Source organism: Mirounga angustirostris, unplaced genomic scaffold, assembly GCF_029215605.1.
Source record: "Mirounga angustirostris isolate CCGP_5_RB_7025 unplaced genomic scaffold, mMirAng1.0.hap1 SCAF_5, whole genome shotgun sequence".
Lineage (NCBI taxonomy): Eukaryota > Metazoa > Chordata > Mammalia > Carnivora > Phocidae > Mirounga > Mirounga angustirostris.
Genome location: NW_026991713.1, coordinates 88,433,462 through 88,459,397, shown reverse-complemented (window position 1 = coordinate 88,459,397; position 25,936 = coordinate 88,433,462). Strand labels below are relative to the sequence as shown.

General features: G+C 37.2%; 1 protein-coding gene across 1 annotated transcript in view; it reads right to left on the bottom strand.

Annotated features, from left to right (window-relative positions):
* Window positions 1-25,936, bottom strand: part of LMO3 (LIM domain only 3) — a 48,542-nt gene that overhangs the window by 1,640 nt on the left and 20,966 nt on the right. Inside the window, exon 2 of the mRNA XM_045869354.3 lies at window positions 10,208-10,333. Within this exon, the coding sequence (XP_045725310.1) occupies window positions 10,208-10,333 (126 nt within the window). The remainder of the gene's footprint in view (window positions 1-10,207; window positions 10,334-25,936) is intronic.

Sequence of the window (25,936 nt, the reverse complement as noted above, 5' to 3'; positions counted from 1 at the left end):
AATAATGTCACACAGTAATTCCCTGAATTTGAGAGCTTGGTTTAGAGAGTTGCCTTTATTGTCAAAATTAAACCGTGTAGGTCATTTAATGAAACATTGCACACAAAATTTGAAATCCTACATTTATATATATAAACAGCATAGGAAAATCGAGGAAAACACCTTGGGCAGCAGAGGTGATTTTTATCACTACTTTGGAAAGAAAAAAAAATAACTGATCTATATTTACAGTCATTAAAATAAAAGAAAGAATGATAATAGTATTTCACTGCAGTGATTATGGAAGATTTCACCATTGGCCATTTATTCACTTTATTAAAAAAAGTAAAAGGCGTTAAAATGTATCCAACAATTAGAAAGAGGCCCATTTTAAAGCTTCCCATTTAAAGCTTCCTTTTACTCTCTGTTATTAAAATGTGATTAAATTCTAGTAATCTGGAAGTGATTGTTCTGAAGGAAAAGTTGTTTTAGCATCAGAGTCTGAAGCTGGGCCATATTCCTTTGTTTGTGGCAAGTTCACCAACTATAAAATATTAAATGTCATTTCTTAGCGCACTCCCAGTTAAACCAAAGGGAGTAACCTGAATGAACTTCTTAATTTTGATGTGATAAATAAACTAGTTTCCAGTGGCTAATTATGTATTTTATTCTATAAAGCACTGTTTAATGTGCAAGATTGTAATGTTTTTAGTAAGTGCTCTTTTTGTATAATTTCCCAGCGGTGACACTTTGGACACAATTAAGGTCAGAAATAAATGCTTGTGCTGTTTCCAGTACATTTAACAATAAAGTAACTCTGGGGAGATCTGTATATATTTTTAATTGTAACAATTTAACCTTCAAACAGCAGTGTCTAGTAGAGTTGACCCAGTAAAACTACTTGTAATTATACAAGTTGACCTCACTGACCTTTGATAGTGGTCTCTCTTTATCAGATAGTCAATTTCGAATGATGTTCAAGCAGAAATCTTAGTGGATAGATTAAATTGTGTAGTGAAAGCAACCCTTTAATGTTTTGTGAAGTTGAAGGTTTAAATGAGGAGCAGTTGGACTGATTTACATTTGCAAAGATTGGAATGCTAGACACACAGTGAACCTATTTATTTTCCAACTGGGTAGCTTTGGAAATTTATCCTTATTCTAGCTAAGTAGATAGAGGGGAAAATAGTGTAATAAAAAAAGTAGATTGAAAAGAATTAGCTTTCCTCTTAAAGGAAGATTGGTCTGTTTGTTTGTGGAATTTACTTTTTTTCCCCAGGATTACTGCCTGCTGATGATGTTGATTGAAAGTACAGACTAAGCGCTGATCTTGAAATCCTGGAGTTTGCGGTCAAGGCTATTGGATAGAATGAACATTCAAGTTTGAACCTTAAGTATATCTTCTTTTTATTAGTTGCAAACTATAAACTTTAAATATTGTGCTTAAAAAGTGGTGTGTGAGTAAATGAGGTTTTGTAGATTATCCTGATCATTAAGACATGTTGAATAAAAGGAAATATTTCTTCTGTTGGACAGACCTAAGTAGCCAAATTAGATACTTATCTTTTATGTGAGATTACATAAAATAACATGTAGGATATATCTGATTACTGTTCAAAACTTTCAATTTATATTACTGTTGTAATTAATTTGAGCTAATAAGCTAATGATAAAATAGCACATAAAATAAATAAATTCAACAAGTACTCTTGTGTTCTAGCTAATATTACTGAGGTCTTTTTTTCCCCCTAAAAACCAACTGAATTGGAAATATTCTTTCAACTCCATATTGACTAAAATTTTGCTTCAATTTTCTAACAAGCCCCCAAATTCTATTCACTGTCAAAAACAAAATTTTTTTTAAAAAATATGCTCTACTTGGGGCTTGAACTCACAACCCAGAAATAGTCACATGCTCTACTGACTGAGGCAGCCAGGAGCCCCAGATAAAACCATTTTTTTGGTCATGTGAAGTTATGTCATTCTTACCTTCAGAAGCCTTGAAATTTAGATAATTTTTGTTTGTAGATTAATAAATTCAGGGTAATTATCATGAGAAAAGCTTTGAACCAAAAACCTAGGGATCTAGTCCTGAGCCCTGATGCTACCCAATGCAAATTATAGGGTTCATTTCCTACTCTCTCTGAGTCAGCTCTGTGTGGGTAAGATAAAACAACTACATCACTGAATTGTAGGGATGTTAAAATAAGAAACATGTGAGAGGCAGAGAGGTATATTGCAACAAATAGAGTTCAAATCCCAACCTTCCACTTATGATACTGAAGATGAAACTTCATTTTTTCTTATCTTTAATATAAGTGACTTTTTATTTATTTATTTATTTTTAAAGATTTTATTTATGTATTTGAGAGAGAGAGCATGAGCAGGAGAGCACAAGCAGGGAGAGCAAGCAGAGGGAAAGAGAGAAGCAGATTCCCCACTGAGCAGGGAGCCCGATGTGGGGCTCGATCCCAGGACCCTGGGATCATGACGTGAGCCGAAGGCAGACACTTAGCCAACTGAGCCACCCAGGCAGCCCAGTATAAGTGACTTTTTAAAGTGTATGGTGAAGAGTAGAAATGAAGTACGTAAGCCTTACTTTAATATTTGGAGTGTAGATAATTAAAATAGCCACCTTTTATAAAACACTTACCATGTGCTAATGCTAAGCATGTGTATACATGATTACTTTTATTCCTTATGTTCAACTGAGAAAGTAAATATTATTATGGCCTTTTTCAGATGAAAAACCTAAGGCTTCCTCCCAGAATTAAACAACAAAAAAATTGCCAAGTTTCCATAACTAGAATGTGTATGAGAGAGAAAGGAAGGGGACTCTGGTCCCTTTGGGCTCAAGACCCATGCTTTATGTGGAAGAAGAAAAGCATAAGGCTATGAAGTTAATACAGGCTTTTTGTATTGCTAATATTCCTTTGCATAACTTTAAAAAAAGTCTACCTACCATTCAATGAGATGTTGGTAATATAAATGGGACTCATTTAAAATAGTCCTACCTAAAATATTTTGTTGCTAATGTTGTCAACTGGACAAAGTACATTTTATGGGCATTTCAATTTATACTGGAAAGTCAAGACAAAACAGAACATGGGTGAGAAATGTCACACTTACGCATATAACTTAAAACAGTTTTGAAAGCTATGGTTAAAGTAGATTATAACTGCTTTGCGATTAGGATTGGTACACTCCTTTTTTTTTTAAGATTTATTAATTTATTTGAAAGAGAGAGAGAGAGAATGTGGGGGGGGGAAGTGGGGGGCAGAGGGAGAGGGAGAGAGAAACCCAAGCAGACTCTACACTGAGCATGGAGCCCAACGCAGGGCTCGATCTCATGACCCTAAGATCAGGACCTGAACCGAAACCAAGAGTTGGACGCTTAACTGACTGAGCCATCCAGGTGCCCCTGGATTGGTATACTCCTTTAAGATGTTCCATATATAAACATGAAGAAATTAGAGAAACAGTAATGCAGATGTTAGATGCTTAACAAAATAATCTATAACTGATCTTGTGAGAAAGTCTAATTTCCAATGTTACGAGCTCCTTATGAGATTTAGCACTGGCAGAAAAAATATTATAGAAGCAGTGATGGCCAGAGGATACTGTAAGTATATTAATAGGTCAGGCTAAAATTCCTGAAAATAAGCTGATAATCTTCCTTGTAATCTAATCCTAATTGCTTGTGGTGTAGTCAGTTCAATTAATTTTGCCTTCATTAAAAAAAAAGAAGTATGTTAAGGAATAAAAAGATGCCCAATCAGATTACTCAGTCATTTAATCTTGGTGTTTTGGCGTTAATAATAATAGATTTAATTTCCAGATATTTTTGGAGTGATCCTAATTGAACTCATACAGTCTTAGAGACTTGAGAAGTACAGAAAATAAATATAATTAACAAATCACCCTTATAAAATATGGGGCTTAGAGTAGTTTTAAGCAAGTTACCAACAGCTTCTGCAAAGCCTCCATTTGTAACCTCCTTTTCACATCCTTTCTAAGGATGGAAATGTTAACTTAGTCATCTTATTTCCCTGAGGTCAGTGGCTATCAATTATAATTAGTTCCCAACTCCACAATACTTTAGAAAGGGTGGGGGGGATCCAGTCCATATTTCAAATGTCTCTATTTTCTATGTAGCATCCTCAGCTACTAAAGATGGAGATTTCGATGCTGCACTTTGTTCTCAATAAGAGGTACTGTTTATATACCCATCGTCCCACCTCTATACGCTGTGAACGAATTTACTCTCTTCTCCCAAAGACTGTCCAGTTGTCATTACATACTTCATTCCTGATTCAATCCTTTTCTGCACCAAGTTACACTACCCACAGCCCGAAACCCACTACAAATTATTCAAAGTCTACCTTGCTTTAACTTCATCATATCTATTCTCATTTATATCCACTCAGTCAGAAAATAAAATACCCCTCTTGAAAGAGTCCAGGGCCCTCATATCAGCTCTGAGTTTAGAGACTAAAGCCAGACTGTCTGGGTTCACATTTTGAGTCTACCATTTTCTATCATTGTTTTCTGGGGCAAGTTACTTAAATTTTCTGTACTTTAGTTACTTCACTTGTAAAACGAGGGTAATAATAGTATCTCATTTTATTGAGTATTAAATGAGCACATGTAAAACAGAACAGTATCTGGTGTATGATCATCATTATATAAGAATTCTGCTATCATTATTATTTGTTAATGATAATCTTTTCACCTTTGCTTAAGTCATTCCTTAACCAGGACTATTTCTCCCTTTTTTCCATCTGTTTAAATTCTAAAAATTCTTTAGTTTCCATTCCCTCCATCAATATTCCCTGACCATGCCAACTCATTCTGATCTTTCCCAAAGCGCTTATTTATTGGCATATCATTTAGTTTGGCATTTCAGATTTTCTCATGAATGGGTAACAAGTTTCCCAATCTAGACTGTGGTGCTGAGGTAAGTGCCCATGAGTTATATTTCTTTTGAACCGTTTGAAATACTACCATAAATTATACTACCACTTGAGGTGGGTGGTCAGTAAATACTGGTTAAGACATATTTATTCTGGCACCGAATAGCTTTAAATAACAAAGGTATTTTAGATAGATAATTTAAATTTGTGTTCATTTTGACTTGCATTCATTGACTTCCTACCTTTACAGTTTTACTTCCTCCTGATCCTCACACCATTCCCTCCTTCTTCATATCCCTAACCAATCTCGCTCTCTAATCTCTGAGTACTCTGAGCTACTTTTCATTTCCTGCACACATTAAATGCTTTCACACTTCCATGCCTTGCATGATGCTCCATCTGTCTGGAAAACCCTTGGCTCCCTGGCTTCCTGTCTTCCCCAGCCCCCACCAGACACAATTCCTACATTCCAACCAGTCCTAGGGAGTTCTGTTTTAAAACCTGGCCCATCCACCCTTTGATGCTTCTCTAAGACTTCAAGAAGGACAGACCTCTCTTCCCTCTGTTTAGCATCATTTACACTCTTCTGTGAGTCTTTGATGTCCTGTCTCTCCCATAACTCTGAATATCTCTAAGAGAGAAACTAGCTTTTATTCACCTCTCTTTCCAGAACCTAGCACAGTGCTTTTATTCTTTAGTGTTACACAATTCTACATATTTGAGGCAATTTCATTACAAACAAACATGTTCTTTCCTTTTCTTATAAAACCATCGTTTAGTTTTACAGAATCGTCTAAGGAGGAGGGGCTTAGTCACCTTTAAGAAATTAACCGATTATACAGAATTCTTCAATTCTGAGTGAGATTCGAGTTATCATCTAAGATGCTCAAAATAACATTCCTCTGCTTCTGGTAATAGAGAAACAAAACAAAACAAAACAAACCTTAGATGTTTAATTCAGGATTCACATCTTCAGCCATACCCCTCTAAAAAGAGTGGAGAGGGTATGTACAAGAAACAACCAATCCCGAAAGAAAAGTTATTTTTACTAGCATTTTTGAAACACTCGGAAATGCTTTTGATCTTAATGATCTTTTGATTTAAAAGTTAAGATGAAATGGCTGCTAAATAAAATTCATAAGCATTTATAATACCACAATCTCAGATGTCAATAAAGTTTGCTTAAGGGAACATGCCTGTAAATTACCTATTTGCTTTGTGTTTCACTTGAAACGGTGCAGAGCTATAATAATGATTTGGCTACTGAAAGTATAGGTTCATGCGGCATATGGCTTTATTGGAGAGGATTTCCCCAGCAAATGTCAAAGTACAAAGAAAATCTCCTATGTTGAAAACCTTCTGTATTCAGAGTAACAAAATTTGTCTGCTTTGCTTGACTGATGAAGATTAGCTGACTTCTTGCATTAAAGAAGTTTGTCTTGTAGGGGCTGAAGTGACAAGACAATAACTAAGTGCTAATTGTGCATAACCAGCACTAAAGATATGCAGTCCCATTATGGCATGTAATAAATGAAGCGAACACAGAAATATATTAGGTACTTTAATAATGATACTAGAATAGTATTTTGCAGCAATAAGAATGTGAACGGTTTTAGAGGTAAAATTTAGGAGTGTTTGTCTTACTTGACTGAGTTCTACTGAGGAGATAGACTTAATTGTGAATGCAACTTTTTATTTCAATGGTAAAATAAAATTGATATATGATTTGTAAATAGCATTAACAACCTACAATTTGCATCATAATAGAATTTAGGCTGGGTTTAGTCCTTGAGTGATGTTTTAATTTTCTGTGTAGAACATGGATAAAATAGGGAAGCCTGCCCTAATGGAAAAATGGACAAAGGGCATAAACAGGGTGTTCCCTAAAAGAAGAAATATCAAAGGGCCACTAGAAATCAAATAAATGCTAATTAAAAATTATAATGGGACACCATCTTTCATCCCTCAGGGTGACAAGGATTTCTTTTTAAATAATAATTCCCAATGTTAGAGTGAATGTAAGGGAATACATAGCTCTTACGCATCTGGTGTGATAATAACTGGTATTAACTGTTCGGGAGAGCATTTTAACAATAGATAACATAAGCCTTTAAACAATTATATATTTTGTCCAGTTAATTGTGCTCCTGTGAATTTATCCTGACACAGGCTTGAATATTGTTTATCAATATCATGTTTACAATATTATGTTGATAATACTGATAATATAAAAAGTTGAAGAGATAGCCTATACCTCTGATGATAGAAGACTGATTTAACATATGAAGCTCTATTCATAAAATGAAACACAATAAGACTTAAGATATCTTAAAAGAATTTGAAAAGCATACTATCGTAAATGAAGAAGTCCAAATATCAAACATTAGGATTCTTCCCTGTTTCTTTTTCTTTAAGCTGCTCAAATATTTTATAAAATATATGCTATATATCATTTATCATACATGCATAAGAAAACATATGGCTAGCTATACACCAAAATATTAAAATGCCTTCTTTTAGAATAGTGAGACATGGGACAATATGATTCTTTATCCCTTTCTAGTTTCCAAAATTTCTACGATGAATATGTAACCTTTTATAAGTAGAAAGCAGCGTTTTTTTTTTTGCCAATACTACCATTTTTATTTTTTATTTTATTTTATTATTATGTTATATTATGTTATTATTTTATTATAATGTAACCATACATTACATCATTAGTTTTTGATGTAGTGTTCCACGATTCATTGTTGCATATAACACCCAGTGCTCCATGCAGTACGTGCCCTCTTTAATACCCATCACCGGGCTAACCCATCCCCCCACCTCATCCCCTCTAGAACCCTCAGTTTGTTTCTCAGAGTATTGTTTTTTTTTTTTAAATAAAGATTTTATTTATTGATTTGACAGAGAGAGAGATAGGGAGAGCAGGAACACAAGCAGGGGAGGTGGGAGAGGGAGAAGCAGGCTTCCCGCCGAGCAGGGAGCCCGATGTGGGGCTCGATCCCAGGACCCTGGGATCATGACCTGAGCCGAATGCAGACGCTTAATGACTGAGCCACCCAGGCGCCCCTCAGAGTGTTATTGTTGCATAAAGATAACTGTATTGTGAGTAGATGCTGTTAGTGGATCAATATGACAAGTAAATAGAAGTATTCTAAATTTACTACTAATATGCCTTTAAAATATATACACATATATGTACACATGCATATAAATGTCTGTATGAATGTATAGATATTTATGTTCATGTGTCTATATCTTTTTTTTTTTTTAAAGATTTTATTTATTTATTTGACAGAGAGAGATAGCGAGAGCAGGAACACAAGCAGGGGGAGTGGGAGCGGGAGAGGGAGAAGCAGGCTTCCTGCCAAGCAGGGAGCCCGATGCGGGACTTGATCCCAGGACCCTGGGATCATGACCTGAGCTGAAGGCAGACACTCAACGACTGAACCACCCAAGTGCCCTCATGTGTCTATATCTTTACATGCATACTTGCCAATTTATTTTTGGCTAAATGTCACCATAGACTGAATTAACCTGCTTGATTCCAAAAGTTTGTTGGGAAGACTCAAGGTGTTGTAAGAGGACTTTCTTTTTTTTTTAAAGATTTTATTTATTTATTTGACAGAGAGAGAGATAGCGAGAGAGGGAATACAAGCATGGGGAGTGGGAGAGGGAGAAGCAGGTTTCCCGCAGGGCAGGGAGTCCAATGCGGGGCTCGATCCCAGGACCCTGGCTGGGATCATGACCTGAGCCTAAGGCAGATGCTTAATGACTGAGCCACCCAGGCCCCCCATGATGACTTCTTGAATTATTTCCTGGATAAATTAGATATTGCAAGGTATAGTGGGCACTTGTGTTCATCTCCATCTAGCAGGAAATATTATTGAGATATATCTTTTTTTTCGAGATATATATCTTGTGTAAAAACCAAGTTAGTGGAATATAATTTGGTAAAAGTAAATTATAAATATCAAGATAAAAGAACTAATTTTTTAGAACCAACTGTGCTCCTGGTATTTAATATAAATTATTTCCCTTAATTTTCAAAATCTGTAAGATAGGTATTAACGTCTCCATTGTCAGGGGGTGGAAACCCATCTCAGAGATTAAGTAACAGACTCAGGGTGTCATAGCTAATATATCATGGGGCTGGAATTTGAATCCAGTTCTCCCTGTAAAAATCATGTTCTCTCTACTACTCTTTACAGGGCCTCATAAAAAAGATGCTGCATTGAATAGTAAAGCAGGGCAAATGACAGTAACTGAGAACTTGATGCAACGAGTATGTCCTGATTATATATTATGTCCAGGTGTTGTCACACTCACGCTGAATATATTTTCATTAACATCCATCAAGTGTACTAATTTTTTACTTGTATTTTAACGATAGGTACAGTTTTATATTCTAATATCCTCTGCATATAGCATATAAAACAGGTATCCGTAGTGTATAGTTCCCTCTGGAAATAAAAGTTATAACTTTCAAGAAGGAAAAATAGAATAAAGTGATAATACTTTGAGATGAAAGAGTTCTCTGAGACTGCTAATCCAGCTCCCCTTTGCTGTAAATGAGAAAACCGAGGTCGAGAGAGCTAAGATGGTTGATGGATGGTTATACATCTTGTGAGGGGCAAAGCCCAGCCTAGAATTTAGGTTTCTAGATGCCTTGTGCAATGCTCTTCCCATTTGCCTATGCTGCCTGCCCAATGCTGATAAGTGTTTAATTATTAGCTATATCTGGCCTCATTCCCAAGGAGACTTAAAGCAACTTAAAAAGTACATATGAAACAAGGTTAAAATTCAAGATAAGAAATCAGGGCAACCATAAATAGGAAAAATAAGATGAAGACACACTACCTCCTACAAATTCCTGTGTATTTGCCTCAGCGCAAATGTGTTGGCTCACAGAACAAAAAGTAAAGATTTTAAGGCTACTTTTAAAAAGACAACATTTTAAAGATACTTTTAAAGTTTTAAAGTAAATTTGAGGGATATTTTAAACCTACTTTTTAAAAGGACAGAAAAACAATAAAGAATGAATAAGAGGAAAACTCAAGTTGATAGCAGTGTCCTCATTTCTTATCGCAGCCTGCTCTAGGATGCACTAGGATGCTCTTTGGGCAGGTAGAAGAGCAGTTTTAAGACCTTTCCCCCTCTGAGCTTTGTTTCTGGCACCAGATGAATGTTTGCAGAAAACAAAAACGCTGAGATTGATTGCCTTAAGTAATATATATAATTCCCATCTTTAAGGAAATAACGAGCAAAGAGAGGTTTGCCATTTTTTAGACACCAGAAGGAAATCCGCTTACCTCTGATTACAAAGCTGACATGCAAAGCAGTCCAGGTGGTAAACGTTGTCCTTGGCGCGCATCACCATCTCAAAGGCAGGGATGAGCTTACTGCAGGCGGCACAGTTTCCCGTCACACCGAAGAGCCTGGAACAATAAACAGTTTTTTCAAACTCTTACAGGGAGATCTGAGATGATGAGTAGAGAAGGTGCCAGTACACCCTGCAAAGCTATCAACACACAATGCCTTATGATGTACACAATCAAGTTTTATCCTCAGCAGATTCGTAAGCATTCTTCTCCGATACATACTCAGTTGACCTTTCTTGATGAAAATCACGTCTTGTTTGAGAAGAAAAGGAAAAGACAAATACATCAGGAAGCTTACATAACCGTACACACACAAGTCAATGGAGGTGAATTCGTAGCAAACAAATCTTCTACTTGATAGAAAATGCAGTAAATAGAAATGCAACGTAACTTTGACCTTAATGCCACAGAATAGCCATTTTCGCTGGAAAATAAACCCATTGGAATGACTCACTATTTTCTGACATCTAGTTACCACAAGGTTTGCCATTATTATTAAAAGAATGTTTATGAACAAGCCATTTAAATAGTCAAAAAACATTAGAGGCACACGCACCTTATGGCCCTATACCATAGTTATAGCTATGATTATGTTATTCAAGTAGCACTTTAAAGTAAATGAGGCCGCAAACTACATATCGCTCAACCAGGAGTTGAAACATAATATATTGAAAGAACCACTGGAACTGTCCAGGAAAAAGGTATTTTAAAAAATCCTTTTTGTGATAGATTCCTGAAAATAGGTATTGTAATGACCTAAAAAAAATAGTATAAAATAAAGTGTCTTTATAGTTTCATAATGCAAGGAAATAAAATATTTTATCCATTTGCACTGGCAATATTTAAACCAAATTTCTTTAAAGTTGTTAATGGTGGTGAAGAGTTATTATAAATAATATTCCGTGCATAGCAGTTAATGCACTTTTTAACTAGGAAGCAAACTAGATGAAAAACACCACATCTGCCAGTTTCTTTTTTCTCCAGCATCAGGCTGACAGGAGAAAAATATAATGGCTCTCATGGGAAAGACCAAATTAAAAGCAGTTCTAAACTAATGAATTCAAAGGTGCTATGGAGAAAACTCATTTTATTTATAAAAGTGTACTTTAAAAAACTTAGTCTTTCATTTTATTGAATTTAAGGATTACGCACAAATGTGCTGAAGTTTCTCTTCTTCTACTTTCTAAATACTCCAAAGACAGGTAGGCCTTTGCTTAAGGCATGCATATTCATGTTCAAGTTTATAACCATCTCCTCTTACCAGGCTAATGACAATTGTTGGAAAGAGTTGTGAGAATGGTTTTCAGGGTCTGGCGAAATGTGTAATAAATGTTCATGCGTATGTTTTTGTTAGATTGTCTTTAGAAGAATGTAAGTGCCTTGAGGGTAGAAAGCATACATGCTTTTCAAACAGCTTGCCGGTATGATCTGTGCCCTTGATAAGAGGGGAAGGAAGTTTTATATTCAAGAAGACTAAATTCAAGATTGTTAGGCGCTGTTTTCCTGCAGGGATTTTAAAAACATTCTAATAAGGAGTATAACTCTAATCACCTTCATGTTCCCGGTTTACAGCCCCTATTTTAGAAAATAGTTTTTCTCTAAAAAGAACTTCACTGAAAACGTAGTATCTCACATCTCCTACTGGCATCGTTAAAAATGAAACCACCACAAGCTAAAGCTTTCATCCTGTTCTTTTGTAAGCAGAATTTTCCCGTCCCTTCTAACATCTCACATTTACTTTTCAGGGCACTTCATATGATCCATTTAGGAGTCACATCCCTTACATGTGCCATTTGTTCCTTCTGTCCTTTCATTATTTATTTATTTATGTGGTTTTTGTCTTGGTTTTTTTTTGAGAAATAAGGAAATCTTTAAAAGTTCTTTATTCCACGAATATAGATGCACTTGTGGGTAGAAAATGTGGCTGGTAGGCGAGAACGCGGTTGTTGAGATCTACTCGGTTTGCTTACACCTCACAAACATACCCACACAATGCCATTTTGAAATTCTGGACATAGTTTCCCCCAATTTCAATTGCTCTCGCTAGCTGAGCATTTATCAGCTACCTGATTAGAATTTGTTTCCACACAAACCATTGATCATCAGCCTATTACTAGGCAAATGACAGTTAATTACCCACTACATTAACCACTGGGACCTGAGACCTGCTTCTGCTGCCATCAGTCAACATGATAAATGTGGCAAGTTCAGTAATGCATGGCCAGCCCTGAGCTGCCTGCTATACTGCGAACAACCCTCAATCTCACTTCCAGGCCCAGGAAAATCTATGGCAATCTGCATAATTACAAGCTCTGGGTTAATAACAGACAAATGATTTGTTGCATCTAAACAAAGTCCTTGGAATGGTACTGGTCTCTGGAGGCTGGCCGTCCGGCGTGCCTTCTCTACTGTACTAGCCACCGCAACGTGCACAAAACGCTTCTCTGCCATTACAGCCTTCCAATTTGTTGCCCTCCAATTTATGGATTCTGCATATGTGATTTTTAATCATTAAAGGACTCTTGAAGCAATATTATCTTAATTATTCTCTGCTGTAACCAGGGAATTAGGCTTCAGATAAAATTTTCTTCTTCCACGCACTTTCCCTGCCTCGCTGGAGGCTCCATCAGTTTCCATCTACACCTGGACTCTGAAATCCTAATGATGAATTATTGCCCCTTTTCCTAAGAGGGCGAACCTTACAAGGGAACATTTTACTGAACTGTCAGCTCACAGACTGAGTGCGGAGATGCGGAAATCTGATCTAATTTACTGCAAAACGATGCATTTGTTAGACTTTTTCCTCAGTTTTGTCCAAGGATCAAGAGATCATTCTATAGCCACATTTGTGTTCTTTTTCGCAGTTGGACGAACCCAAGATTCTCTGAGAAAGGAAACAAAGTCCTATTTTACAAAATCGGGTTTTTTTCCAAGCCTATACTGTTATCCTTTGGTTTTCAAACATGACATTTGGATTCTCAGGCAAAAATAATTTTCATATAATATATCAACTAAGCGTAAGGCATGCATGGTCCTCATCTGTAAGATTTTTTTTCAGATATGTCTAGGATATATTCAAGAAGAGTCTCTTAATTATCTAACTCATTTAGACTATTCATAATCCTGGAAATTCTTGTAACCCCTTCCTCTCCACCCCTCACTCCCAGACTCATTTATAGGGATGTTAATACTGATCCACTTTTCTGTGTAAGCAAGAGACCTCTGTAATCTCGTTTCCAGTGCTTACAAGATCACATCCTAACAGAAGAGGACGGCCTAAGTGTACTTAGCAAATAGTACACTGAGACAGTCAAAGCTTTATTTAAAAAAGGAGTCATTTTGAAATTCTGACTTAAGTTCATCATAGAGTATCAGCTCATAAATTTATGGTAAGGAAAACATAATTGATCCATTTTGCTCAGCTTAAAACGTCTTACAGATTATTAAAGCATGGCAGGGGTTAATTTGCCAATTTATGGGCTAGATTTTTCCCTACCATTTATGCTTATAATAGGCTTTAAGTGATATGACCTTTGTCTTGTTTCTGACACACTACCAAAAGTGGATTTACGATATACAAGGTGACAACTACCATCTATACAGTATCAATGCATATAACTATTTGCAGGGATCCCAAAGGATGTTCCTGTCCTTTTTCCACTCTGTTTTCACTTTCACTACCTGGCTCTGATAATCTAAACACAGACACAAAGTTAAAAAAAACAAACAGACAACTTATGGGTAAGAACTCTGCCTATCTGTATGTGACGTAACACTTCCCACACTGTAGTGCGCATGCAGAGAAACAGTATTGTGTGTGTGGGGGTGTGTGTGTGTGTGTGTGTGTGTGTGGCAAGGCAAGAACTAAGACAACACACATATTTTTTAAAGGTACTCAGATAATTTTGCATTTTTACTAAATATTCAACAGCTTTTGCAACATAGTCATAAATCAGGTAAAGCCGTATGGGCTAGTATATATCCATTACTAAAGTTCCTGGAGGTGGGGGTAGAGAAAAACTCAAGACATATAATCATTTAACATAGCAATAATGAATATGGTTTACTACAGCATCCTGTGGAAAATGAGTGTTCATTGTATTAGTGTCTTTTATTTCACAGCCCCAGATGTTTCTATAGATTTTTTACCAGGTCAGTGGCTCAAGTCACTAAATCAAATTCCCCCAAGCCATGGAAAGCATAGTATTTGACTCAAATTAATTTATTATTTGGGGGGAAAATGCATAAATAAATATCACTGCAGTAAACCTTAATTCTGAGCAAAGATCAAGTATTCTCTTCTAGTTTCAGGCAACCCTCATTTAGCAACTTGAATATACATGAATTCAACAGTAATTTTTTTTCAATATCGCAGAGAAGACTTAGTTTAGTTATCATCCTATGTGTATAAAAAAAAAAAACCTGTCTCTACACAGAATAACTAGAGATGATCAGAGAAAGAAAAGTTTAGTTTTCTAAGAATATGAGGTTGTAATCAATGGAAAAGATCTTTAGCTTTTGACTGCTGGATGATGATGTTTTATTGAACATGTTATGTGAGAAGGAATAGAACATTTTCACAGATTGAGAAGGGCAATTGCTTTTTTTGTCTATTACAAATATACTTCTCATCTCCTTTCGTATTTCACTTTTTAAACTAAGGAATGGTAGTGATAGAAAATGAAGACCCTTTAAACATTCAGTTCTTTTGTTTTAAATGTAAAAAGCTCACCCATTCAAGGGTGAAGAGAGTTGAACCTACTGTTTTCTCCCCTGTTGGGTCTTAGCATGTGATCCACTGTCACAGAGATAAAGAAATTGTGGGAGTTAAAAGAGGAAAAAAAGGCAACATTGAACATTTGTAAATGTACAAAGGAGAAGATAAAAAATGTTTAACTTTGTGGCGCCTGGGTCGCTCAGTTGGTTAAGCGGCTGCCTTCAGCTCGGGTCATGATCCTGGAGTCCCGGGATCGAGTCCCGCATCAGGCTCCCTGCTCGGCAGGGAGTCTGCTTCTCCCTCTGACCCTCCTCCCCCTCATGCTCTCTGTCTCTCATTCTCTCTGTCTCAAATAAATAAAAATAAAAATCTTTAAAAAAAAATGTTTAACATTAATTTGAACCATGCTTCTAATTGTTACACAGTTAGGTTTTGCATATATTTTTAGTATACATTGTGCAAGTAGATGAAGTTGAATTTTTCAAAAGTTAAGCTAAAAAAAGTTGACCATGTTTTAAAGGCACTAGATATACCACCTGTTAAAGGAAGCTTAGAGATTATTCCTTTCAGAGTTAAGTAGTTTTATTCGATTAAATTAACTCTAATTTGGGTTATTAAGGTCAGTCTTTGCATGTATTTTTATTAACAAGTACTGATCATGCCAGACACATAAAAGCCATTAGCTGAATGTAAAGTTTAATATAAATATTAATATATACCTATATAGTATATATGTATATTCTGTCTATATGCATGTGTATATTCTCTCTGTGTATAAGATCTTATATATATGATAGAAAAAATACATATCTCCTATATAAGATTTCTAGATAGATAGATACATATATACATAGATAGATAAATAGATCTACATAGATAGATCTACAGGGAATACACACACACTCAGCTCACTGGGTAAGCAGATGTTACAGGGTGGGTGGGAAAATTAAGTCAAACTTACTAATGCCTAATTACAATTTCAGTAAAAAACTGCCAAGGCCCATGCCATATAGTTGTGTACATGTTAAAATATACAACTTGCTACCTGAAATCCCAAAGATAGCTTATGGTACAGATCGAAAGCTCAGGTTCAACAAACCCTTGTTAATGACAGTGGAGGCCTACTATGTGCATGGTACTTGGGAATTGAATGACAGATGACATTCAGAAGGTAGACAACTGGTAGGAGCTGAAAGAAGGATTTCTCGGGTCGGTGTTAGAGGATAAGGAGAAGTTTAGAGATGGTCAAAATCAGAGTTATTTAAGGCATGTTTAAAAAATGGCAAATATGCTAGCAGTCTGATAGGCTGAAGGTATAGGGAGTAGGAAGAGAAGCTCAGACAACCCACATAGGTGACTCTGGCCTGCATGACTAAGGCTTCATGTTTGGTGCAGTAATATTTTAAGAATATCCTCAGACTATGTCCCTCTCCTATGCTCAGGCAAAACTCTCTTCCTTGAATCAGACAGAATAGCCCTTGGCTGTTGGGTGCTCAAATCCAACTCAGATGACTAATTCCTGAGTATCTGCCAACCACAGGTTGGACTAACTGAACATCAGCTCATGATCCAACCCATTTAAACAACAACATGGTGGGGACAATAAAATTATAGGTAAAAAGTTATCCCTGAAGAGGAAGGGGAAAGATTTAACTTTTGGATTTTTTGGAATTCTTGTTGTTTATACTTAATACTACATTTGGACTAATAGAAAAATAAAAAATGCTAAAGGTGAAGAAACAGATTTTGGTGGAAGCCATTGTCATCTGTCTCTCTGGGGAGTGGATTTTGGGCAAAATAAAGACTAAGGAAACATTCTAGGAAGACTTATTTCCCATAAAACTATACTTGACTGATAGGAACCTATCATTCTAGAAGAACCAAGTCAAGCCCCATGCATGAATGATTGGTTAGGTGTCCATGCCCTAATGGATCACAGAATCTACCCCAATTTGAAGATCGTGATTCAGAATAGGTTGCTTCAGACTATCTCAAGATAGTCCAGGAAAACAAGACAAAACAGGAATAGTGTCAATACTGTCCACACCTTGAAGGTGGACCTTTAATTTCACCACAGAGCTGGTTCTTTCCCCAACTTCACTCAACTCATAAGCCACGCTTATTTTTACTCACTGTCTATTGCTATGCTGTCCAATATGCTTATCACTAGTGGCTACAGGCCACTTAACATGTGGTTAGTCTGTATGGAAATATGCACTAAGTGTAATATACACACCAGAATTCAAGGCACAGAAAAGTAAAATATGTCACGAATAACTTTTAAAATATTGATTATGTATGGAAATGATAATCTTTTAAATACATTTGGTTAAAGAAAATATGTTTTCAAAATTAATTTCACCTTAAAGAAAACTTGCCTTTTAATGAGGCTACTAGAAAAATTAAAATTAATAGGTGAATCATATTATATTTCTATTAGACAATGCTGGTCTATTTTCCTTGCACCCCTGGATACACAAGGCTTATCACAGTTAAGCGCATGGAAACCTAGAATTTCTAATTGAAACTCATCCTAGAAATCTCTCTTCCAGTGTTCTATGCCTACGGATAGAAAAAGTAAAGGCCAGAGATATTTTCGTCTAACTTAAAAGTATGTATGCTAATAGCGTGACTCACTATAGGACACCCATACTCTGAAATAGATGTCAATGTCCTACCAGTTCTAGGCTTACTCAGTGTTAAATCCTTTCAAAAGTTACTATTTTCTTCTCCGTGCAGTCAGCAACAGGGTAAGATGTAAAGAAAAAGGAGCTGATGCCTGGCCTTCCTGGTCCCTTTCTGGTCCCTGTCCTAGCTCTGCCATGAAGGGCAGGAGATACTCCATGTCTACATACGGAGCCGGCACCATTATTTAGTATCAGCCCATCACTATCACCTAGCCCTCCTTATCCACATCTGGTCCTTTCCTCACTATACTTCTCTGTTTTGCCCCACCAAAATGGAGCAAGAAGAGGTTGCACTAGATAAAAGTCTCTAGCTTGCTGACCTGACAGAGAATCGATTTACCTACAATTATCATCTCTCTCCCCACGCCTGACTCAGTCAAAAGTTACAAACGGTATTTAAATACTATACTTTCACTTTCAACAAATCACTGTCAATTTCTCCTCATACCCATTTTCCAAAGCCTTATGAGCAGGTGTTACTGCTACTTACGATCAGCACAGCAACCTACTGGGAGAAGCGATTCGGAGAGAAGTAAAATTGAGTATTTTTCCTTCGACATATGATGAGGATAATACTTGTGGGCAAATATGGCAATTGTACCAACATTTCATAGAATCATAAAATCTTAGTCCTCAAAAGAATCTTCCGTAGCTAAAACAAATGTGTCAAACTTGTTATTTATTGTTGGATGTTAAAAGACAAGGTTTTTCAAATTTTTAGATATAGCTATGGAAAAAGCTGGAATAAGATGTAGAGAAAAGCAAGAGCCAGTGAAATAAGGGATAACATAGATGAACTAAAACTAGAAATACACATTTTTAAATAATTGAAGTAGATATTTCATCTAGTCACTATAGCATCCCTGCTCTAATTTTCAGGTACGTTTTTAAAGGAGGAGAGAACAAATCAGTCACAATTATATGACTATAAATATCTATGACTATTTTTACAGATATTATGGGCAATTTAGTTACTGTCTATCCCTCCCTTGATATAACTGAGGAAGTTGTTGGTACATCAAAATAAATGATGCACCGGCTTTAGCCATAGTACAATAAATGCTAATTAGAATGTGCTGTGTAGAGTTTTATAATAAAAGCCTTTTAAGAATTTTTTAAAGCAATAACCTGTCCTATCATAAGTTTCAAAAAGCTTTGTCTACTTACAATTATACAGGTTTTTCCTGTATAATATTTTCCTAAAAATCAGCATTACAGTCTTTTGCTATCTTTACAGATTTCTTGAGGCCTATAATTACCTTTTCTTTCATCTTTCATTTTCACACTTGTGTTTGTATACACTATATATAAAAGTGAGCAAGAAAGTGGAGAGGTATCTTATTTGAAAATATGATTTTTACCCATCTCGTAACTAATGAACTTGAAGTACTGAAATGTTTCAACAGAAAAGAAAAATAAAGAGGAAGGAAAGAAAAAAAGCTTTTACGGGAAGGCGATGGAGGTCATTTCGTAAACAGTTATTTGAGAACTAATCATGGGAAAGACCTTTTCTTTGATCTTTTTCAAATAAGCCACTTAGTATCTTCACGTGTCAACTTCACCATATTTGCAAGAGCCGCTCACTCATTCATTCAGGCACTAACCAGGACTCACTAAAGCCCCGCTGGGCAACACTGACTCCCTGATGACAGGGTAATCGGGTCACAGTGCAAACGTATCTGTTCTGATCTAAAGTGTTTCTTTCATATCCAGAGGTTATGATTTTGTGACAGTAACTGCTGGAGTATTTATAAAAAGTAAACAAATCACTTACCTAGAGTTAGGTAAGGCATTTCTTTACTCTTGCAACTAGCCAGTAAAATTTCAGACAAACTTTTCTTCTAGGATTAATTATTATGACTTACTTTAAAGAAAAAGTGCTTTGTAGGAGCTTAGTGACAATACATATAAGGACCTGTTATCTTCAATTTTATGTCAAATTTTATTCAAATCTTTTACCTTACTGCTTTGAAGAAATTATTTAATTACATTTCCCTTTAAGATAAATGGCAGGATTTAGGACCTTGTGTAATTTATAAGTTTAATTTGCTAAAAATAAGAGGTGCAGAAAATGTTACCAGAGATAGTCATCCTTGTTGTTTTTTTTTTTAATTTACTTATTAATTAATATATTTGAGAGCGAGAGAAAGCAAGAGCGGCGGGGAGGGGCAGAGGGAGAGGGAGAAGCAAACTTCCCGCTGAGCAGCGAGCCCATGCGGGGCTCCTCTGGGATCATGACCTGAGCCGAAGGCAGATGCTTAACCCACTGAGCCACCCAGGTGCCCCTGTCATCCTCGTTTTTAACCGAGGATCATTTGTTATGAAGGCATCAAAATATATCCTAGCTCCAAATTCCATGAACATTATCACCAAAGATTCAAGGTATCTTAGTGGTTCTCTTTTTACAAAAGTGTTCTCTGCAAAGCAAATTTAACATCTGACATCATTTGCCTCTTTAGGATTTTAATGGACAATTGTTCTTAAAATCTTACAAGAAAGTACTCTCAAAATTATCATTTTAAAAAATCACATGTGGGTTACTCTCTGTAATAACAAGGGTATTTACGTGTCACAGTGTGTGCAAGACGATCCTAAATGCATATCTTTGGCACGGGCTAATTATTAGCAGTGCTTGCTTTATCAAAGTGTTCTGGGTTGGGCAGAAAATTATATGGTCAACCTAGTAAGAGCCAAAGATTGATTAGAATTCAGACATTTCAAACTTTCTGTTCTTCAGGTCCTTTTTTTGACCCAAATAGACAGATTGATCTAAATATCCTTTAAGGGCTTTTGTATAATTTTAACATGCTGTGATTTTTCATTCTACCTGCAGTGTAACTGGATGATTCAGGAAAAAGCTATTTTACTTCTGGAGAATTTGACTTCTAGTTGTCAGACTGGATTTGTAACATTCTCTTAAAACCAAGTTACAAGGGAAAGTATACAACTTTTATTCAGTACAAGTTAGTATTTTATATCTCTGTATATGTATGTATGTGTATATATATATGTGTATATATATGTATATATGCATATATTTAATTGAAGTTTAATTTGAGAATATTTTCAAAGATTTTTGAATTGCCTTAAAGTAGGATTTAGAAGAATTACCAAAATAAACCCATGAAAACAATTATTTGTAGGATGAGAGAGTTCTTTTTTGGAATAAGAAATCAACGAAATAGAGAAAACTCAAAAAGAAAATAGTTCTGTGGAAAGAAGGGGTACAATTCTTCAGTATTAATTAATCTAAGCTCGATGCTCTCCATAATAGATTTGTACAACATCAATATAGTATTATGGAGGCAAAAACTTGAAGTTGAATTTTTGTGTAGTAAAACTATACTAAAAGAGGGCGCCTGGGTGGCTCAGTTGGTTAAGCGACTGCCTTCAGCTCAGGTCATGGTCCCGGAGTCCTGGGATCGAGTCCCACATCGGGCTCCCGGCTCAGCGGGGAGCCTGCTTCTCCCTCTGACCCTCTCCCCTCTCATGCTGTTTCTCTCTCTCTCTCTCTCAAATAAATAAATAAATAAAATCTTAAAAAAAAAAACCCTATACAAAAAGAATTATAATCAGACCTGTAGATTATATTTTTGTACCTACACATACAAGGACATCCATACACATGATACACAAATAGTATCATGTAAACATGATGTTTCTGTGTAGTTTTTAAAACATTTTCTCCTGTAAAATGTTATTTCCATAGCACTGAGTTTAAATAAAGACTTCATTTTTGGAATGTGTATGTATTTTCCTTATAAAAAGAAAAAGCTACTGAGGTATTTCCTTGTTGTGTGACCTTTAGGACTTACTATTTGAAGTACTTCTTACAAATTGTTATGCCACAGTGTCTAGAATTTTAACTATTCCTTAAACACTTCTAAATCTGGATGTCAACCCTTCATAAATAGAAAGTGTATTGGGGTGTGTAACATCAATATATATCCCCACTTCCAATTTAGAAAATACACTGACTTCAGTTATCTCTAGAACCATGCATATATTATTAACCATAAAAGTGCGGCTCAGTGTCAATAAAGTAAATATTTTTGTAAGAAACCTAGGCAGACCACTCTGGGAAAACCTGTTCATGGAATATATGCTAGAATAATTTGCTCCAAGAACATCATCTTAAGGCAGAATCTGCTAAAATAGTTGATATTAATTCATTCATCTAATTTTCTAACACTGTGATAATACCAAGTGGACATGAAAATAGGTTATCAAAATGGAAATTACAAATATGAAACCTATCCTCGAAAGGAGAGATGCTTTCTAAGTAATTAGTACAGTTCTCAAAAATACTTAATCTACGCTTCTATTGCGTGTGTTTTCTTATCCAGATTCATTTTGTGAAGGGAAAAAAAATTATACTTAAAAATCCCTTGAAATCTTGATTTTTTAAATAAATGTATTAAAATTAGGAATCAGCCATTGAGTCAAATCATAGAGAGGGAAAATCATATTAATATGGTATATTTCAATGTCTGTTCATAAATGCCCATTGCATAAACCTCATAGTAACCTCTATTACTCATGTAAATATTATCTGGGCTCGAGAGAGAAAACAGTGAAAAAGGCACAATCTAAAATTATTAGTGAACAAAATCAGACATAGCAGAAATAAAGATTTTGAACTCTGACACACTGAATATAGAAAAATGAGGCACTGGCATCATTTGACAGCTGATACTTACTGGTAACCACAGGCCCCGAAAAGACAACTTAAAAGATATCTGAACTTGCGTGCTCGCGTCTCTCTATGTGCTCGTGTGTCCACATGTATAAATAAAGTACTAACCTACTAGTTATCTCTTTTTACTCTCAGCCTGTCAAAAAAACCTGTCAGCTGCAAAGGCGATAAGGGGGGCAGTTTAAAGAAGATCCTGGAGCCTTAAGCTCCTTAATGTGCCAAGAATCAATCCCATGAAAGCAAACAACTTGAAAAGGGGTTCTCTGTATTTAGGAAAGCTCTCGGGCTGCCTTCCCGCTCAGCTCCAGCCAGAGCGAGCGTCCAAGTTTTCTCACCCTAATGACCCCTGAAACAGCCCCGAGGGATTGCAAAACAAGGCCGTTACGCAAGGCAGCTTGCTAATTGAGAAGTTGATCGGGGGTAGAGAAATCCTGCTTTACCACGTTAAGTGTCGAAATCAAGCATGACTAGACCGACGTCGCCAAATCACCGTCTGGAGGCCACTCCACGCCAGGAGCAGCACGGCTTTCCGCACCTGATAGGCCCTCACTCTACCTACATCAAGTCACATTAAGGAAGGAATGGATTACGGAACGCAGCCCGCGCCCCGAAGAGCATTGCTCCACTGCCTAGTCGCCGCTGCTCCGCTTCCCCCGAGACCCAAACCCGTCGGGCGGCGGCTTACCTGTTCCCCTTGGAAAGCGCGCCCTGCCTCCCCCCACGCCGCGCGCCACGGTCGCTGTTAGAAGGTTAGCGCCCGCCCCCAGATCGAGTTAGAGGAGGACAGCAGCAGGCGTAGACATCCCGATGACATTGACTTAAACTGCAGAACGCCCGGAACAGTGCTACGAACAATGGCCCCGGAAAGCCCCCTTTCCCCCCCTTTTCTTTCTTTCTTTCAGTGAAGTTGCAGATTCACGGTGTATGATCAGTGAAATGCCTGGAAACAGATAGTGATTTAGACGCCAGGCGGGATGCGGAAGAGAGGGGAGACCTTCTGCTTTTGAACTCTGAGTCCCCAGTCGCGGATTTGCTGCCCTCCAACCTAAAATCCCCTGTGACAGATGGCATAATAGATATTCCTGACAGCCCACACTGGCAGGCTGACAGTACTTGGTATTTTTTCCTACACTCTGTTTCTGACAGGTTCAAAGCACTTAACCAGCAATGTGCTTTAGGTGGGGAGGTGCAGTGAGAACCTGAATTAGGAACACCCCCCTCATTTCTACCACTTTCAAATTAAATGTATTATTATTATTATTTACCACTTTTCAATTTTAAATCTCAGTTTGCTTACTGAGACAATGGAGTTGATTTCAATCTGTTCTCCACTAACTACAGGGCAGGGAGGGAAATAAATGGCTTTCTTTCCAACTGCAAAGATTTTTTTTTTTTTTTGGCCATTAAAAAAACATTCCTATATAAATTTGTACTATGAAAATTAACCTTTACCATTCTTATTTGCGAGGTGGTAGGTGACAGTCATTTTACAGGAGAAACTGAGGCACAGAGGTAACAATGACTCACCTCAGATCTTTTTTTTTTTTTTTAAAGATTTTATTTATTTATTAGAGAGAGAGCACATGAGAGGGGGGAGGGTCAGAGGGAGAAGCAGACCCCCCGCTGAGCAGGGAGCCAGATGCGGGACTCGATCCAGGGACTCCAGGATCATGACCTGAGCCGAAGGCAGTCGCTTAACCAACTGAGCCACCCAGGCACCCGACTCACCTCAGATCTTACAGTCAATTAGTAGCAGTGATGGAAACCTGGAAGTCTATGGTTTCTGATACCCAGACTGGTGATCCTCCATATCAGACTTCTGGCCCTTAATCCAAGTATGATGGATAAGATAGTGTGACAAACTGGTAATAAAGAGAAACAAACAAAAAACATACAAGGGGAAAAGGTATTTTCTTACCTTGCCAAAGATGACAGGGCAATCCATTGTACTCTACAACCCAGTGCTGACTTCCAAGGTATAATCTAAACTTTATATTTGTCATGCATTTATAAAAAGCTCAAAGTTCTCTTTTAGAGCTCAAAATTAGCAAACAAACCCACAAGAATAAAACCCCACTAAAACTGAGAGGCTTTATTCATTTTAGAAACCACAAACATAAGATCAATTTCTTCACACTAAAGATAATACTATCCACAAAAGAATTTGTAATGGAGGGCGCCTGGGTGGCTCAGTCGTTAAGCGTCTGCCTTCGGCTCAGGTCATGATCCTGGGGTCCCGGGATCGAGTCCCACATCGGGCTCCCTGCTTGGCAGGAAGCCTGCTTCTCCCTCTCCCACTCCCCCTGCTTGTGTTCCTGCTCTCGCTGTCTCTCTCTGTCAGATAAATAAAATCTTTAAAAAAAAAAAAGAATAGAATTTGTAATGGAAAAAAACAACTAAAAGTCTAACTCCTCTCTGAAAATAATACCTCATCATATTAGACAAATCAATCAGAAGATTTTCCCGTGCTTACACAGTAGAGAAACACCTCAAATCAACATCAATATGTAATCTGGTCAGTTATGTAAGGGCTTAGCACGTAAGGGTGAGTGTCTCTTCAGCCCTGGCTCTGTACCTGACACCATTCTAAGCATTTTACATGGGTTGTCTCATTAATCCTCACAACCACCGAGTTAGCAGGTGGCAGTCTATTCCCCCACTTTATGGATGAGGAAAGGGAAGCATTCAGAACGATGTCACATGCCCAGGGGCGCACGGATAGTTATTGGAGAGGTGAACTCCACGGATTCCTGCTCTTGCCTCAATAGAACAGAAGGAAACTCAGAGGCAATTTACCACTTCTTAAAAGATCCCTTTTCACTTCCTGATCTCGCAGAAGTGCTTACCTTTAAAGCCCAAATCTGTCTTTCTAGACCTTCCACTCGCTGGGGCCTTACAGAACTAGTCTAGATCTCTTTACACAGAACATGCCTCTCTTCTGCAGACTACGTAGCCATGCCCTTCATGTTCCGTGCTGACTCGTCAGGACAATCTGCCAGTCCCTCAAGCCAGAGGTCTCACATTCATCTTTGACTGCTCCTCCCCTCCCCAAACCCTCAAAGTCAATCCTGCCAGGTCTCTCTCCTTAATGTTCTATGGACACGTCCCTTTTTTCTTCCATCTCAGTGACCCATCTCTAGCATGCATCTTTTTTCCCCTGGACTCACACTACGACCTCCTAGCTGACCATCTTCTCTACCAGCCTGCCCTGCCCTTTCTTTGCTCTCCATGCTGCAGCCAGGTACTGTTCTATAACACAGATCCAATGTGTTGCTTCTGCCTATAACCCTCTATAGCTCCCCACTGCATGAAGGATAAAGGCAAGAAGGCATGAAAGGGCCAACCCACCTGCCCCCAGTCTTCCTTTCCGTCTTCTCTTCCACAACTGTGCCTCGTCCCCAACATGCTCTCTTCTCTCTCAATTCACCATCTATTTTCATGCCTGATATCCTATCAGTCCTGAGTGTTTAGCCCCTGCTACATCTATTCTTCCTGGCAAACTACTACTCCTTTTCCATACTCAGCTCAACTGTCACCCTCTGATTTCCCTGAGGCAAAAT